This window comes from Pituophis catenifer, unplaced genomic scaffold (assembly GCF_029215685.1).
Source record: "Pituophis catenifer annectens isolate HBS135680 unplaced genomic scaffold, rPitCat1.0.hap2 SCAF_2, whole genome shotgun sequence".
Lineage (NCBI taxonomy): Eukaryota > Metazoa > Chordata > Lepidosauria > Squamata > Colubridae > Pituophis > Pituophis catenifer.
In genome coordinates this window covers 72078344-72090911 of record NW_027256882.1, presented here as the reverse complement: position 1 = coordinate 72090911, position 12568 = coordinate 72078344, and the positions used below count along the sequence as shown (strand labels likewise).

General features: G+C 41.4%; 1 protein-coding gene across 1 annotated transcript in view; it reads left to right on the top strand.

The window, feature by feature from the left end:
• The first annotated feature begins 1652 nt into the window (after positions 1-1652).
• SLC26A6 (solute carrier family 26 member 6) overlaps positions 1653-12568 on the top strand; it is a 28295-nt gene continuing 17379 nt past the window's right edge. The window contains exons 1-9 of the mRNA XM_070933622.1: positions 1653-1777; positions 5187-5326; positions 6302-6412; positions 7271-7446; positions 8035-8199; positions 8291-8443; positions 10540-10622; positions 10863-11010; positions 11706-11819. Coding sequence (XP_070789723.1) covers positions 1653-1777; positions 5187-5326; positions 6302-6412; positions 7271-7446; positions 8035-8199; positions 8291-8443; positions 10540-10622; positions 10863-11010; positions 11706-11819 — 1215 coding nt within the window. The remainder of the gene's footprint in view (positions 1778-5186; positions 5327-6301; positions 6413-7270; positions 7447-8034; positions 8200-8290; positions 8444-10539; positions 10623-10862; positions 11011-11705; positions 11820-12568) is intronic.

Sequence of the window (12568 nt, the reverse complement as noted above, 5' to 3'; positions counted from 1 at the left end):
GGAAACCCTACACCACTTAAGACAAATGGTTGTCCAACATCTTCTTAAAAACTTCCAGTGTTGGAGCATTCATAACTTCTGGAGGCAAGTTTTTCCACTGATTAATTGTTCTAACTGTCAGGAAATTTCTCCTTAGTTCTAAGTTGCTTCTCTCCTGGATTAGTTTCCACCCATTGCTTCTTGTCCTACCCTCAAGTGCTTTGGAGAATAGTTTGAAATAAATAGTTTAAAATAAAGGACATGGAAGGACAGGGGGTGGGAAAGGAAGGAGAAGATGCCTCACCCAAGCTGGGCAGAGTGCCCATTGGATGTGGAAAAGGTTGCAGTGACTGTTCAGAAAACAGAAGGGGGTATGTCAAGTACTGTAGCCAGTTGGAGGTGAGGCTGTTATTAGAATGGAACAAAGGCTGTTTTTCTTCTGAAGGGTTTGAGACAGCTGGGGTCAACCAAGGCCAGCTTTGAATCAGAGCTGGAAAACACAAGACAGGGGCATTTGCCCTGAGCTGGAGACGGGAAAACGATGGCATCATCCTTTCTTGGACTTAGGAAGCTATAAGTGGTTTCTACTGGCAATGGGCCAAGCAGCAAGCATGGCTTAACCTTTTATCTTCTTTCCTTTCTGCTCAAGAACCATTTCATTTATATAACTACTTGGATACCTACCAGTTATTTTAAAACATATCTCAGGATTTTAAAATGTCGGGTTCTATTTTTTAAATGAGCTCTTTATTTAAAAAATTCAAGATAGAACTCAAAGATCCTGGTTTCAATTCTTTTTTTTCCCGAACCAGCAGATCATGTTTATTATGCATTTTATTCCTTTGCTTAAATTATATTGCAATGCAAACTCTGGTTGTCTAAGATAAAATTTAAGAACTCAGAATAGAAAATGACCAATTTTTTTTTTAAATCACATTTTTATTTTGTGTTAAAAACACGTGGCTTCGTTAAATGCATGGGTTTGTTAAAACACATGGCTGTGTAAACAGAAACAAATTTTAAATTATTTTAATTGATGTTTGTCTTGTGCTTTTAATAGGCTGTACACCGCCCTGAGTCCTTCGGGAGATGGGTGGTATAGAAATAAAATTATTATTATTATTATTATTATTATTATTATTATTATTATTATTATTATTATTATTATTAAACACACATACGTAACTACAGTAGGCAACACCAGTCATCGCTAAATTAATGTCAACCTCACAGGCTCCACTAACTTCAACTTCCAAGTTTTTAAGCTTTCCTGAGAAGCCAGCAGGGTTGAGGCCGACCCAGTGGTGGGATTCAAATTTTTTTACTACCGGTTCTGTGGGCGTGGCTTGGTGGGCGTGGCAGGGGAAGGATACTGTAAAATCTCCATTCCCTCCCCACTCCAGGGGAAGGTTACTGCAAAATTCCCATTTCCTCCCGATTAGCTGGAACTCGGGAGGCAGAGAATAGTCAGAGGTGGTATTTACCGGTTCTCCAAACTACTCAAAATTTCTGCTACCGGTTCTCCAGAACTGGTCAGAACCTGCTGAAACCCACCTCTGGGCCAACCAAATCTTGGTAGTTCCTACTCTGGAACATTAGTATTGATGGCGCTTCTTCTTCTCTTCCTAGTCCCAAAGCTGAACCACAAAACAGGTGGGATCGCTGAGGTGGGCATGGAGCCAGGACACTCCAAGGCAGAAAATGCAGGTGAAGTGCTGAGTGAGTCTGAGTTAGAGAAGATCGGCCTGAAAAAACAGATTTTACGGGTGTCACTTTCCACCCAGATCAGGAAAATAAGGTAAAGTATTGCGAATCCATACTTGGAGCATGAAAAATCAGGAAAGCATGTTTTAGATTATGAAAAGAAAGGGCCTTGGGAAACATGAGGAAAGTAAGCTGTTGCTTCTGAATGGCAGATGCTTGGAGGGGAACGATGACAGAATACAGGTGGTCCTTGATTTACAGCAGTTCATTTACAACAGTTCAAAGTTACAACAGTTCCAAGTTACAACAGCACTGAAAAAAATGACATAATCGTTTTTCACACTTACAACCATTATAGCTTCCCTATGATCATGTGATCAAAATGTGGACGCTTGGCAACTGACTCATATTTATGACGGTCACACTATCCTGGGATCATGTCAGTCCTCTCGCCACTCCTGTTCAACATTTATGTGAAGCCGCTGGGTGAGATCATCCGTGGATTTGGGGTGTGGTGTCATCTGTACGCTGATGATACTCAGCTGTACATCTCCACCCCAAACCACCCCAATGATGCCCTTGAAGTGATGTCCCAGTGTCTGGAGGCCGTGCGGGTCTGGATGGGGAGAAACAGCTTCGATCAACCCTTCCAAGACCGAGTGGCTGTGGATGCCGGCATCCCAATATAGCCAGCTGGTGCCATCGCTGGCTATTGGGGGCGAGTCATTGACCCCCACAGAGGGGACTCGCAACTTGGGCATCCTCCTGGACACACGGCTGTCTTTAGAAGAGCATATGACGGCCGTGGCCAGGGGGGCTTTTTATCAGGTTCGCCTGATACGCCAGTTGCGCCCCTTTCTGGATCGGGATTCCTTATGCACAGTCACTCATACTCTCGTCACTTCCTGCCTGGACTACTGTAACACTCTCTACATGGGGCTCCCCTTGAGGAGCACCCGGAGGCTCCAACTGGTCCAGAATGCAGCCGCGCGGGTGATTACGGGAGTGACATGGCACTCCCATATAACACCTCTCCTGCGTGAGCTGCACTGGCTCCCGGTGGTCTTCCGGGTGCACTTCAAGGTGTTGGTTCTCACCTTTAAAGCGCTCCATGGCTAAGGCCAGGGTATCTACGAGACCACCTTCTGCTACCGATAACCTCCCACCGGCCAATTCGCTCTCACAGAGAGGGCCTCCTCAGGGTGCCATCGGTCAAGCAATGTCGGCTGGCGGCCACCAGGGGGAGAGCCTTCTCTGTGGGGGCACCCGCCCTCTCGAATGAGCTGCCTCCCGGAATACGACTGATCCCGAATCTCCGTACTTTCCGTAAGGCCCTGAAGACGTTTTTATTTCAGCAAGCCGGCCTAGCCTAATTAGGTTTTTTCTGGGTTAGTTTTTAATTGTATAGCTTTGGGGTTTTAAATTGGGGGCCGACTGATTTAATTTATTTTAGCTATCTTAACTTTTATATTGTATGTATTTTAATTTTGGCTGTTTACCGCCCTGAGTCCCTAGGGGGAGAAGGGCGGTATATAAATTCAAATATAAATAAAATAAATAAATAAAATGTGATCACCTTTTGCAACCAAAGTCAATAGGGAAGCCAGATTCACTTAACAATCGTGTTACTAATTTAACAACTGCCATGATTCACTTAACAGCTGTGGCAAGAAAGGTCGTAAAATGGGGCAAATTCACTTTACAAAATGTTTCACTTGGCCACAGAAATGTTAGGCTCAGTTATGATCATAAATCAAGAACTACCTGTATGGTCGTAAGTCAAGGACAAAGGAACACATTGCCCTCAATTCCGAGGGAACAAAAGAACAGTATGCAATACTATAGTATATAAATGGTTTCCCATTCATGAAACTCTTTGGTCTCTCTTTTATGTTTAGACGTTTGTGCTATTACTCAGGTGATTCAAACAATCCTACCAATTCTCAAGATCTCCCTAATTTGGGGAAACCTTGAAGTTTGTACAAACAGAAACTATTTCTAGACTAAGTGGTTTGACCGTGGGGGTAGAGAAAACAAAAAACTGAACTGGAGAGAAGCGTAAACATCACGAAAGAGGGTATTGTGGACTGACTGGAATCGGGAACACTAATATAGTATTTCATACTGTAAACATTAGGTTCCAGGCTGTGCTCCATAGAGAGCGTGCCTCAGAAAAAGAATCGCATGGCGCATCCAAATATTTAGAAAGCTTGTATATAAGAGGAAGTGAGATGGGATTTTTAGCTTTCTCTTTACTGCTCTCTTGCAAGGCTTCCTCTGTCTGCAAACATTCAAATTTATCAGATTTTCTCATGCATTATATATACATGTGTACGTATAAATTGCATATGTGTGTGGGTGTTGGCACACATATATGTATATGCATTTTGTTTTACATAGTTAAAAATATATGAAACAATATAGAAAAAAGAAGGAAGGAAGGAAGGAAGGAAGGAAGGAAGGAAGGAAGGAAGGAAGGAAGGAAGAAAGGAAGGAGAGAGGGAGGGAGGGAGGGAGGGAGGGAGGGAGGGAGGGAGGGAGGGAGAAAGGTGTTGAAAACAACAGGAAGCCAAAAAGAAAAAGAAAAAATACTTAAAGAAGTGACTTCAATCTTCTTTCTTGCAATTATAGACAGATTTGAAACCCTTTTCCCCCTTCTAAATTAGATAACACAATTCCCTTGTCCCCATATTCAACTCATATTAATCCGTAAATGAAGGGTATGTGGTATTTGCTCTCTCTCTCTATATATATATATATTAAATAAACTAGTTTTTTGGTCTGTTTTGCCTCAACAAAGATTGCAGTTTTGTGTCTCTCCAATGTTACATAAAAGACAAAAGAAAGTAACCTTGAAAGAACTTGAGGTAGACATTCATTGACTTTCTTCATGTACTTCTTTACATTTTATTGGTAATATTTCATTGTTGTATTTCCCTGGCTAACTTTGTTGCCTAAAAAGTCTGGAAAAGTATGTTGGATTTTATATGAAGAGATGAAGCTGCCACAGATGGAAGTGTCCATATGGGCCACCACCGGAAAACTAGCACTGTTCAGCTCTTCCCAACCCTTTTTTTTAAATATGATTCTTTGGATTGTAGCTAACTATTTTTGCCAAGGGCTAGAGCAAAACCTTGTCTAACAGCTGCATGCTCTGTTGCACTTTTAGAATAATAAAAAGAGAGAGAGGTGGAAAGGTTGTGGCTATTTGTTGCACACAATTAATTAGGAGTAGGTGGGGCAGCTCCACCTCTGTTTTTAGCCATCAAAATGTCCAGAATTCCAATACTGCAACTCTGGAATTTGATCTTTTTACTGCAGAATAATGTGGCATGGCCATTGTGTTCTTTCTCTTGAGTGCACATCTCTGACAGATTCTGGGAATGATGCAGAGATTTACCTCATGGAATGGAACAGATTCCCAGTTCTTTCATTGCCCCACATCCCTCAAACTTCATGTAAATTGAAGACCTTGCTTTCCTCTTGCTCCATCTCTTTTCCAGATGCTCAGGATCAACTGCAAAGAGCTTGCTGTTTCGATTCCTGCCCATCCTTAGCTGGTTGCCACGCTACCCAGTCAAAGAATGGCTATTAGGGGACATCATCTCAGGATTCAGTGTGGGAATTATGCATCTCCCACAGGGTATGTTATCTGAGATCTTCTTGTGAGTCCTGGGATCTTGAGAAACAAAAATACCCTCTGACCAACTATTGGCCCTCTTCCTTGATCTCGCCAGTTGGAATTCTCTGACTGACAGGTTCAGTCAGAGAATTTCTGATGCTAAAGCTATAGTAATCAATGAATGATAGGTAGAAATAGGCACAGAAAAGACGTTGGCAAGCCGTACCCTGGCCCTGCTAGATTTCACGGTCAAAATTCAATAGCAATATGATTGACTTCAGCAGGGTGAACTTGGCTTGGTTTTTATAGAAATTGTAGGAAGCCTCTGGACATAATCCTTCACAAGTCATGCCATCTTGCTTTCTCTTCACAGTGATATAAATGAATTACTTCTAAATTTCCACATTGATTTGGGCTATTTGGAAAAGGCTGTTTAATGATGGAAATGAAGGCAATTTGTTTTCCAGAGGCTTTCAATTCTCAATTCTTCTATTAATCACACCAAATCTAGGAACATGATAAACCTAGAAGTCCCAACCTACCTTATTCTTCTGGTAAGGGTACCAGAAGCTGTTCCAAGTGGTTATAGGATCAAATTGTAGCTCATTCTCCTAGGAAAATGTCCACTTCTGCTGTAGGAAAATCTACTGGAAATCTGTCTTGGCTTTTGCATCATTATTTTTGAAAAAATGGAACTGATTTGTTTAAGGAAAAAAACCCTTTGAGAAAAAAAGGTATTTAATGGGAAAGGACTGCAGATGTAAGGTGTATTGATCTGGGGCTTATGAGAATTGTGGTTCAAACATCTGGAGAGGCAGTATTGCCTACTCTTGTCCAAAGTATTTGAGACACATTAGCAAGTTGGTGGAAAATTATAGGAGGAGGCCATAAACATTTCCTATACAAGTGCTTGATGGGTGAATAGAACTAGAATAAGTGAAATAAAAATGAAGTGTTAATGACATGTGAGGTAACTTCCACTTCTATTTTTCCAAGGTTTGGCATATGCACTCCTAGCAGGCTTGCCTCCAGTCCATGGTTTGTATTCAGCCTTCTATCCAGTTCTGGTGTATTTCTTATTTGGGACATCCAGACACATTTCTGTTGGTAAGCAGAGAATGCTATTTTAGATGCCTGATGGGATCACATTTACTAGAGGTAGAACATCAATGGCACCACTTGCAATGAACCATAGGACTAGTTTGGGAAGCCCCCAAAAGACTTACAGAAATATTATCAAAGAAAGCACTTATTTGGACTATTGGAAGCCATAGTTGCACAGGTATCCTTTTTAGACTCCATTTTTAAAATGTGCTGCATTTTCCAGCTGGCTGGCACAGTACTTTCTTCATGTTAAGCAGAAAAGGTTTTGCAAGGAGAAGAGCAGTAGAGGAGAAGTGAGGAGGGCCACAACAGCAGGAAGAAGAAGTGAGGGAGGAGAGGTTGAGACCAATGATAGCACAGAAGGAAAATGAGAGAGCAGGAGCTTCAAAGTACTTTGTTCCCCCCCACCCTTAAATTTGGCAGCACCTAAACATAATACTGGATAGTGCATCTCTATTAACACATTTTGCAACACATTTATTTGCCCAATTGATATATGCTTGTTGTATCATATTATATTTATCATGAGCCATGGTGGTGCAGTGGTTAGAGTGCAGCACTGCAGGCTACTTCTATTGACTGCCAGCTGCCTGCAATTTGGCAGTTCAGATCTCACCAGGCTCAAAGTTGACTCAGCCTTCCATCCTTCTGAGGTGGGTAAAATGAGGACCCAGATTGTTGGGGGCAATATGCTGACTCTGTAAACTGCTTAGAAAGGTCTGTAGGGCACTGTAAAGCAGTATATAAGTCTAAGTGCTATTGCTATTGGTATTGCTATTAACATGGTCTAAGAAAATAGATATCCTTTCCAAAATCTTTTGAATCAGAAGAAGACTCAAACCTTGGATTTTTTTCCCATAGGTCCATTTGCTATAATTTCTGTGATGTTAGGAAGTATGACAGAGTCACTAGAACCAAATGGAAAATATCTGGAAGTGATCATTGGCACCAATAAAACATTTGTCAATGAGATCCGGAGGGATGCAGCCCGAGTAGAGCTGGTAGCTGCAGTCACCTGCTTAATGGGCCTATTCCAGGTAAGAGTCAGATAAACATGCAGTAAAAACCTGGTTGTGTAAACTGAATCAATACCTAAAACCTGAAAATAAGAAATATTGAATTTGCTTTGATACTAAGGCTGAAAGTGTTGGTCTTACTGTTATTAGGCAGGGTGGAGGTAGCTGCAGTTAATGTGGACAGTGACACAGGTATGTTCGAAGGCAGTTATTTGCAGAGGAAATTAACAGGAGATGAGGGAGTCCACAGGAAGAAAAGGGAAGAATGAACAGGCAAGATGTATGGTGCATATGCAGAGATTTGTGAAGAGTGAAAAATGCCATCTCCTGAATAGTTAATAAGTGTAAGTTCTAAGAGCTGCCGATTGCCCATTGTGGGTGACTGATGCTTCCTGCTAAGTAAACAGTCTGAATTAAAAAATAGCTTGATCCCAGGGAACGCACTGGCTTCCAAATTATTGAAACTTTGCTTAGCAATAGTTAAGCATTTGTTCTGCTTTTTGTGTCATTGGCTTTCTGAGCTAATGATGTCTTAAGAAAAACGCGCTAGAAAATCCCAGGAGAGTTTCAGTTTCAGCAGATGTAACTTCACCAATGATCTGTTTTTAGATTGCCCTTGGCCTGCTGCAGTTTGGATTTGTGGCCACCTATCTTTCAGAGCCCTTGGTGCGAGGCTATACCACAGCTGCTGCAGTCCATGTGCTGGTTTCCCAGCTAAAGTATGTCTTTGGAATCAGCCTGGAAGAGAAATCTGGACCATTGTCACTGATCTATGTAAGTACAGGTAGACACACAGAAGTTGAGTTTCATCAGTATTCTTGTGTCTCCAAATTATGACTTCCTCTATCTTGCTATTTTCCCACAGACCTTTGTGGAGATTTGCTCAAAATTACCTGGCACTCACACTGGTACTGTGGTCACTGCCTTGATCTCCATGGTTGTCCTTTTGCTCATCAAGCTACTCAATGACAAATTTGATAAGAAGCTTCCAACACCTATCCCCATTGAACTTCTCACGGTAACTTGTTGGGCGATGTTCCAAGTTCATTGGTTTGCTTGTTTTTTCCCCTAAAATGACAATGGAACAAAATACAACCAGCAGTGCAGAAATCTTGACATAATCTGTTAAATCTGTTAACATTACAAGAAAAAACTAACTAGCTTAATACCTTCTAAATATCCTCCAAAGGTCTAATTAGTAAAACAAAATGAAAACTTCATGGAAATAAAATTGTTGGCATTACACTCAGTGGAAGGTGAACGTTGGGCTGTTTATAAGGAAAATGCACCATAGTTTAGTTGCCATCAGCCCCAAAAGTATGTCTAATGTGCTTTACACAGCTACCCATTTCACAACTGCAACATGACATATATTCAGTAATGGCATATATTGACATATATTCAATAGTGGAGGAATGAAGATGGAAATATTTTACTTCTTAGCCACGTGTTTAATAATTTTCCCCATTGCCATATAAAAGGTATAGTTGAAAAATGATGCTACATCTTTCAGTCAAAGCTTTCAGTAGACACAAGTGGGCCTGGTTCTCACTTTCTACATGTCTGCTCTAGGCATGAATTTCCATGCCGGGATCCAGAAGCCCTCCTGATCATTTTTCAAGATTCCCTTTGGGAATAATGTTTGGGTGGGATGAGTTTTTAGTTGGTTTTTTAAAAAAAGATCAATCATAGGAAGGAATTTGTTTCCAAGCAATTCTTGGAAGGAATTAGAATTAGCTTCATCCCTTATATTACATTGTGGTAGAGAGGAATAAGAATTTTATTCTGTTTCCTAGGAAGAAATACACTCTCTTCATTGAAGTGAAGATTTTATTTTTAAAGAAACAAAGGCAAGAGAAATTGAAAGAGTAGGAAACAAAGAGTTTAGAGAGCTTGTTCTTAAAATCTAGATCCCAATTTCTGAGCATTCAACTACATTTTATTTAATCAAAAGGCCAAGGATTTTGATAACTTGCCATCTTGTCAAACTGCCTGTTGCTAAAAATAAGAAATCGATGGTAAATTGCTTTGATAATAGCAATAGCACTTAGACTTATATACCGCTTTACAGTGCTTTACAGCCAGTGGTGGGATTCAAATAATTTAACAACCGGTTCTCTGCCCTAACAACAACCAGCTCACCAAACTGATCACAAAGTTAACGACCGGTTCTCCTGAAGTGGTGCGAACTGGCTGAATCCCACCACTGTTTACAGCCCTCTCTAAGCAATTTACAGAGTCAGCATATTGCCTCCAACAATTTGGGATCTAATTCTACCCACCTCAGAAGGATGGAAGGCTAAGTCAACCGTGAGCCTGGTGAGATTCGATCTGCCAAATTGTAGGCAGCTGGCAGTCAGCAGAAGTAGCCTGCAGTACTGAACTTTAACCACTGCACCACCGCAGCGCATGTCATTTAGTTTAGGTAACTTCCTCTTTTAAAAATAGCTCTATGAGATTTAAGTTGCCAAAGGATATTTTGGTCTGTTCATGACAACAATTTACCAATTTATACACTCTTTCAAAAAGAACCTAAGATTAAAACGGAATGAAACGGAATGAAAAACTAAGCAAAACTGACAGATTTTGCAAACTGAGAGATCACTGTAATGCCTCTGTTGTCAGCAGCCATTGGTGCTGCATTTTGAGTCCCGTTTCTGAGACCAAAAAGAAAAGGGTTAGAGTGCTGCAATGACTGAGTCTCTTCCATTCTTATTATGCATCTGAGGAACGCCTAGCTCAACCTTCCCCAATCTAATGGCCTTTAGAGATCTTCATGCTAGCTGGCATTTGGGAAATTCCGGCCCAACAGATAAGAATGAGGCCATCACATTAGAGACATTGCAACCAGGAGTGGGTTCTACTTACTTTTACTAGCAGTTTGCAACAGGATCGCACATGCACGCTTGCTTCTGCACATGCACAGATCACCGATGATGACATCAGGGGCAGTGGGCAGGGCCTCCCGCCAGTTTTACTACTGGTTCTTCTGAACTGGTCCAAACTGGGACAACCCACCACTAATTGCAACCTATTGAATTCCTTCATCTGTGCCCTTCCTCAGCAGCATTAAATTACCAAAGAATATTTTCCCTACCTGCCTTCTTTTTTCAGATTATTGTCTCCACGGCAATCTGCTATGGTGCCAGCCTGAACAACAAATTTGGGATTAGTGTTGTGGGCGATATTCCCAAGGGGTAAGTGTTCCTGCTGCTTCCCCAAATCCATTGGTCTCAGAGCCATAACATGCCAGATTAATTGGTTTCAAAACTGACAGAGGTCTCATTTGGACTGCACAAAATGGAGGTTCCCTTCCTGTTTGCTTAATACTCCTCTTCCCACCCCAGCCCTGGGAAATCACCTGTTCCTCCCTTCTTTTGCCTTGTGCTACCTGTACAGCAGTGTTGCCTTGTGGCATCTATGTTTCCTTATTGTAGATTGAGATCTCCCGAAGCCCCTAATGGAAGCTATTTTGGGCAGGTGATAGGGAATGCTTTCGCCATTGCTATTGTTAGCTACGTCCTTTGCATCTCCCTTGGAAAAATCTTCGCACTCAAGCACGGTTATAGTGTGGACAGCAACCAGGTAAGACATTTGTTATGTTTTCCTTATCTTGGCTTCCTGGCTTTTTTTCCCCTTTCCTCTTTGCCTTGATTTTATTTTCTCTCTTGATTGCCTTGTTCACTATCTATCTACTCCTGTTGCAGGTAGTCCTCAACTTACAACCATTGCTTAGTAATGGTTCAAAGTTATGAAGGACCCTCCCAAGAATACTAACAGCCCAGCTCTGAAATTCCATTGGCTGCTCCCACCCCACCCACCCCCCAGTACCATGACTGCAGGTCAAGCGCTCAGCAACTGGCCTGCATTTATGGTTATTTGCAGCATCCTGTATTCACATGACCACTTTTTATGATGGTTTTGCCAAAACCGGGCATTTCCTTCAGGTTTTCAGCCAAACCACTCCGTAACAAATCATTGATTCACTTAACAATTGTGGTGCTTGCTTAACACATGCAGTGAACTGCTTTGTGACTGCAGTTCAATTAACAACCGCCACAAAAAAAGGTTGTAAAATCAGATTAGTCACGTGGTTGACTGTTATATTATGGCTGTTATGACTTACGACTTTAATGGGCAGGCTCCATAATAGTCCTAAATCGAGAACTACCTGTACTGTACTTCTAAGTCAAGGGATGGGCCTGTAGCCTCTTCCAAACTTTTTTTCCCCCTCTCCAAATAAAGAAATATAAATTGAGATCTTCTCAACTCTCTTGCAGGAACTGATAGCCTTGGGGCTCAGTAACATCACTGGTAGTTTTTTCCATTGCTACAGCATCAGCTGCTCCATGTCCCGTTCCCTAGTACAAGAAAGCACAGGAGGACACAGCCAGGTAAATCCCAAATAAGCCTGTAGCCTTTTTCTGATAGGAGGAAGGAATTGTGCCGAAGTTGGAATCAATCAAATGGATGGATAGCAGGAGAGATCTGCAGAGAACTCAGTGAGAACTAATTTAAAGGCATGCTGGGATAGATGAGATCACTCTGATGAATGCAGTGGTATGGTTAGCTTTAGAAATTACATCAATTACTCTTGCTGGGAACTGAGGGTGGGCTTGTCTATCCCTAGAAGATAATTTTATTTATATTATGAAATATATGGGTAATAAAAAAATATATTTAGGGTATTTTTTTAGTGTTTGAGTGGGCCATGAATCTGTTCACAAACATTAAGTAGCTTTGAATATGCTACTGGAATTAACATGAAGTTCAAACCTTTGTTTTATCACTATTCTCTCTGAATGCATGAGACAACTTATTAAGGGCTGTTTAGCTTCCTGCTTTCAAAAAACCCAGTATCCACCATGACCACAAAAGTGGGCATTTTCTACACCTAACGTTTCCAGATCTTTCTGCACTATGACTCCCTCTATCTCCAGACTGCTCAGACAACTGGAGTGACAGGAAATAGAACTCAAGGCTAAGTAAACAGTAAAAGTAAATATGTCTCGAACATTTCTGAACAATTCTACCCTTATTCTATACGACAGCTCTTCTGATACTTGAACTCCTCTTGCAGTCTTCTCTTTTCCAGGCTAAACACACCCATTGCCTCCAACCATTCCTCATAAGTTGTTCCTCC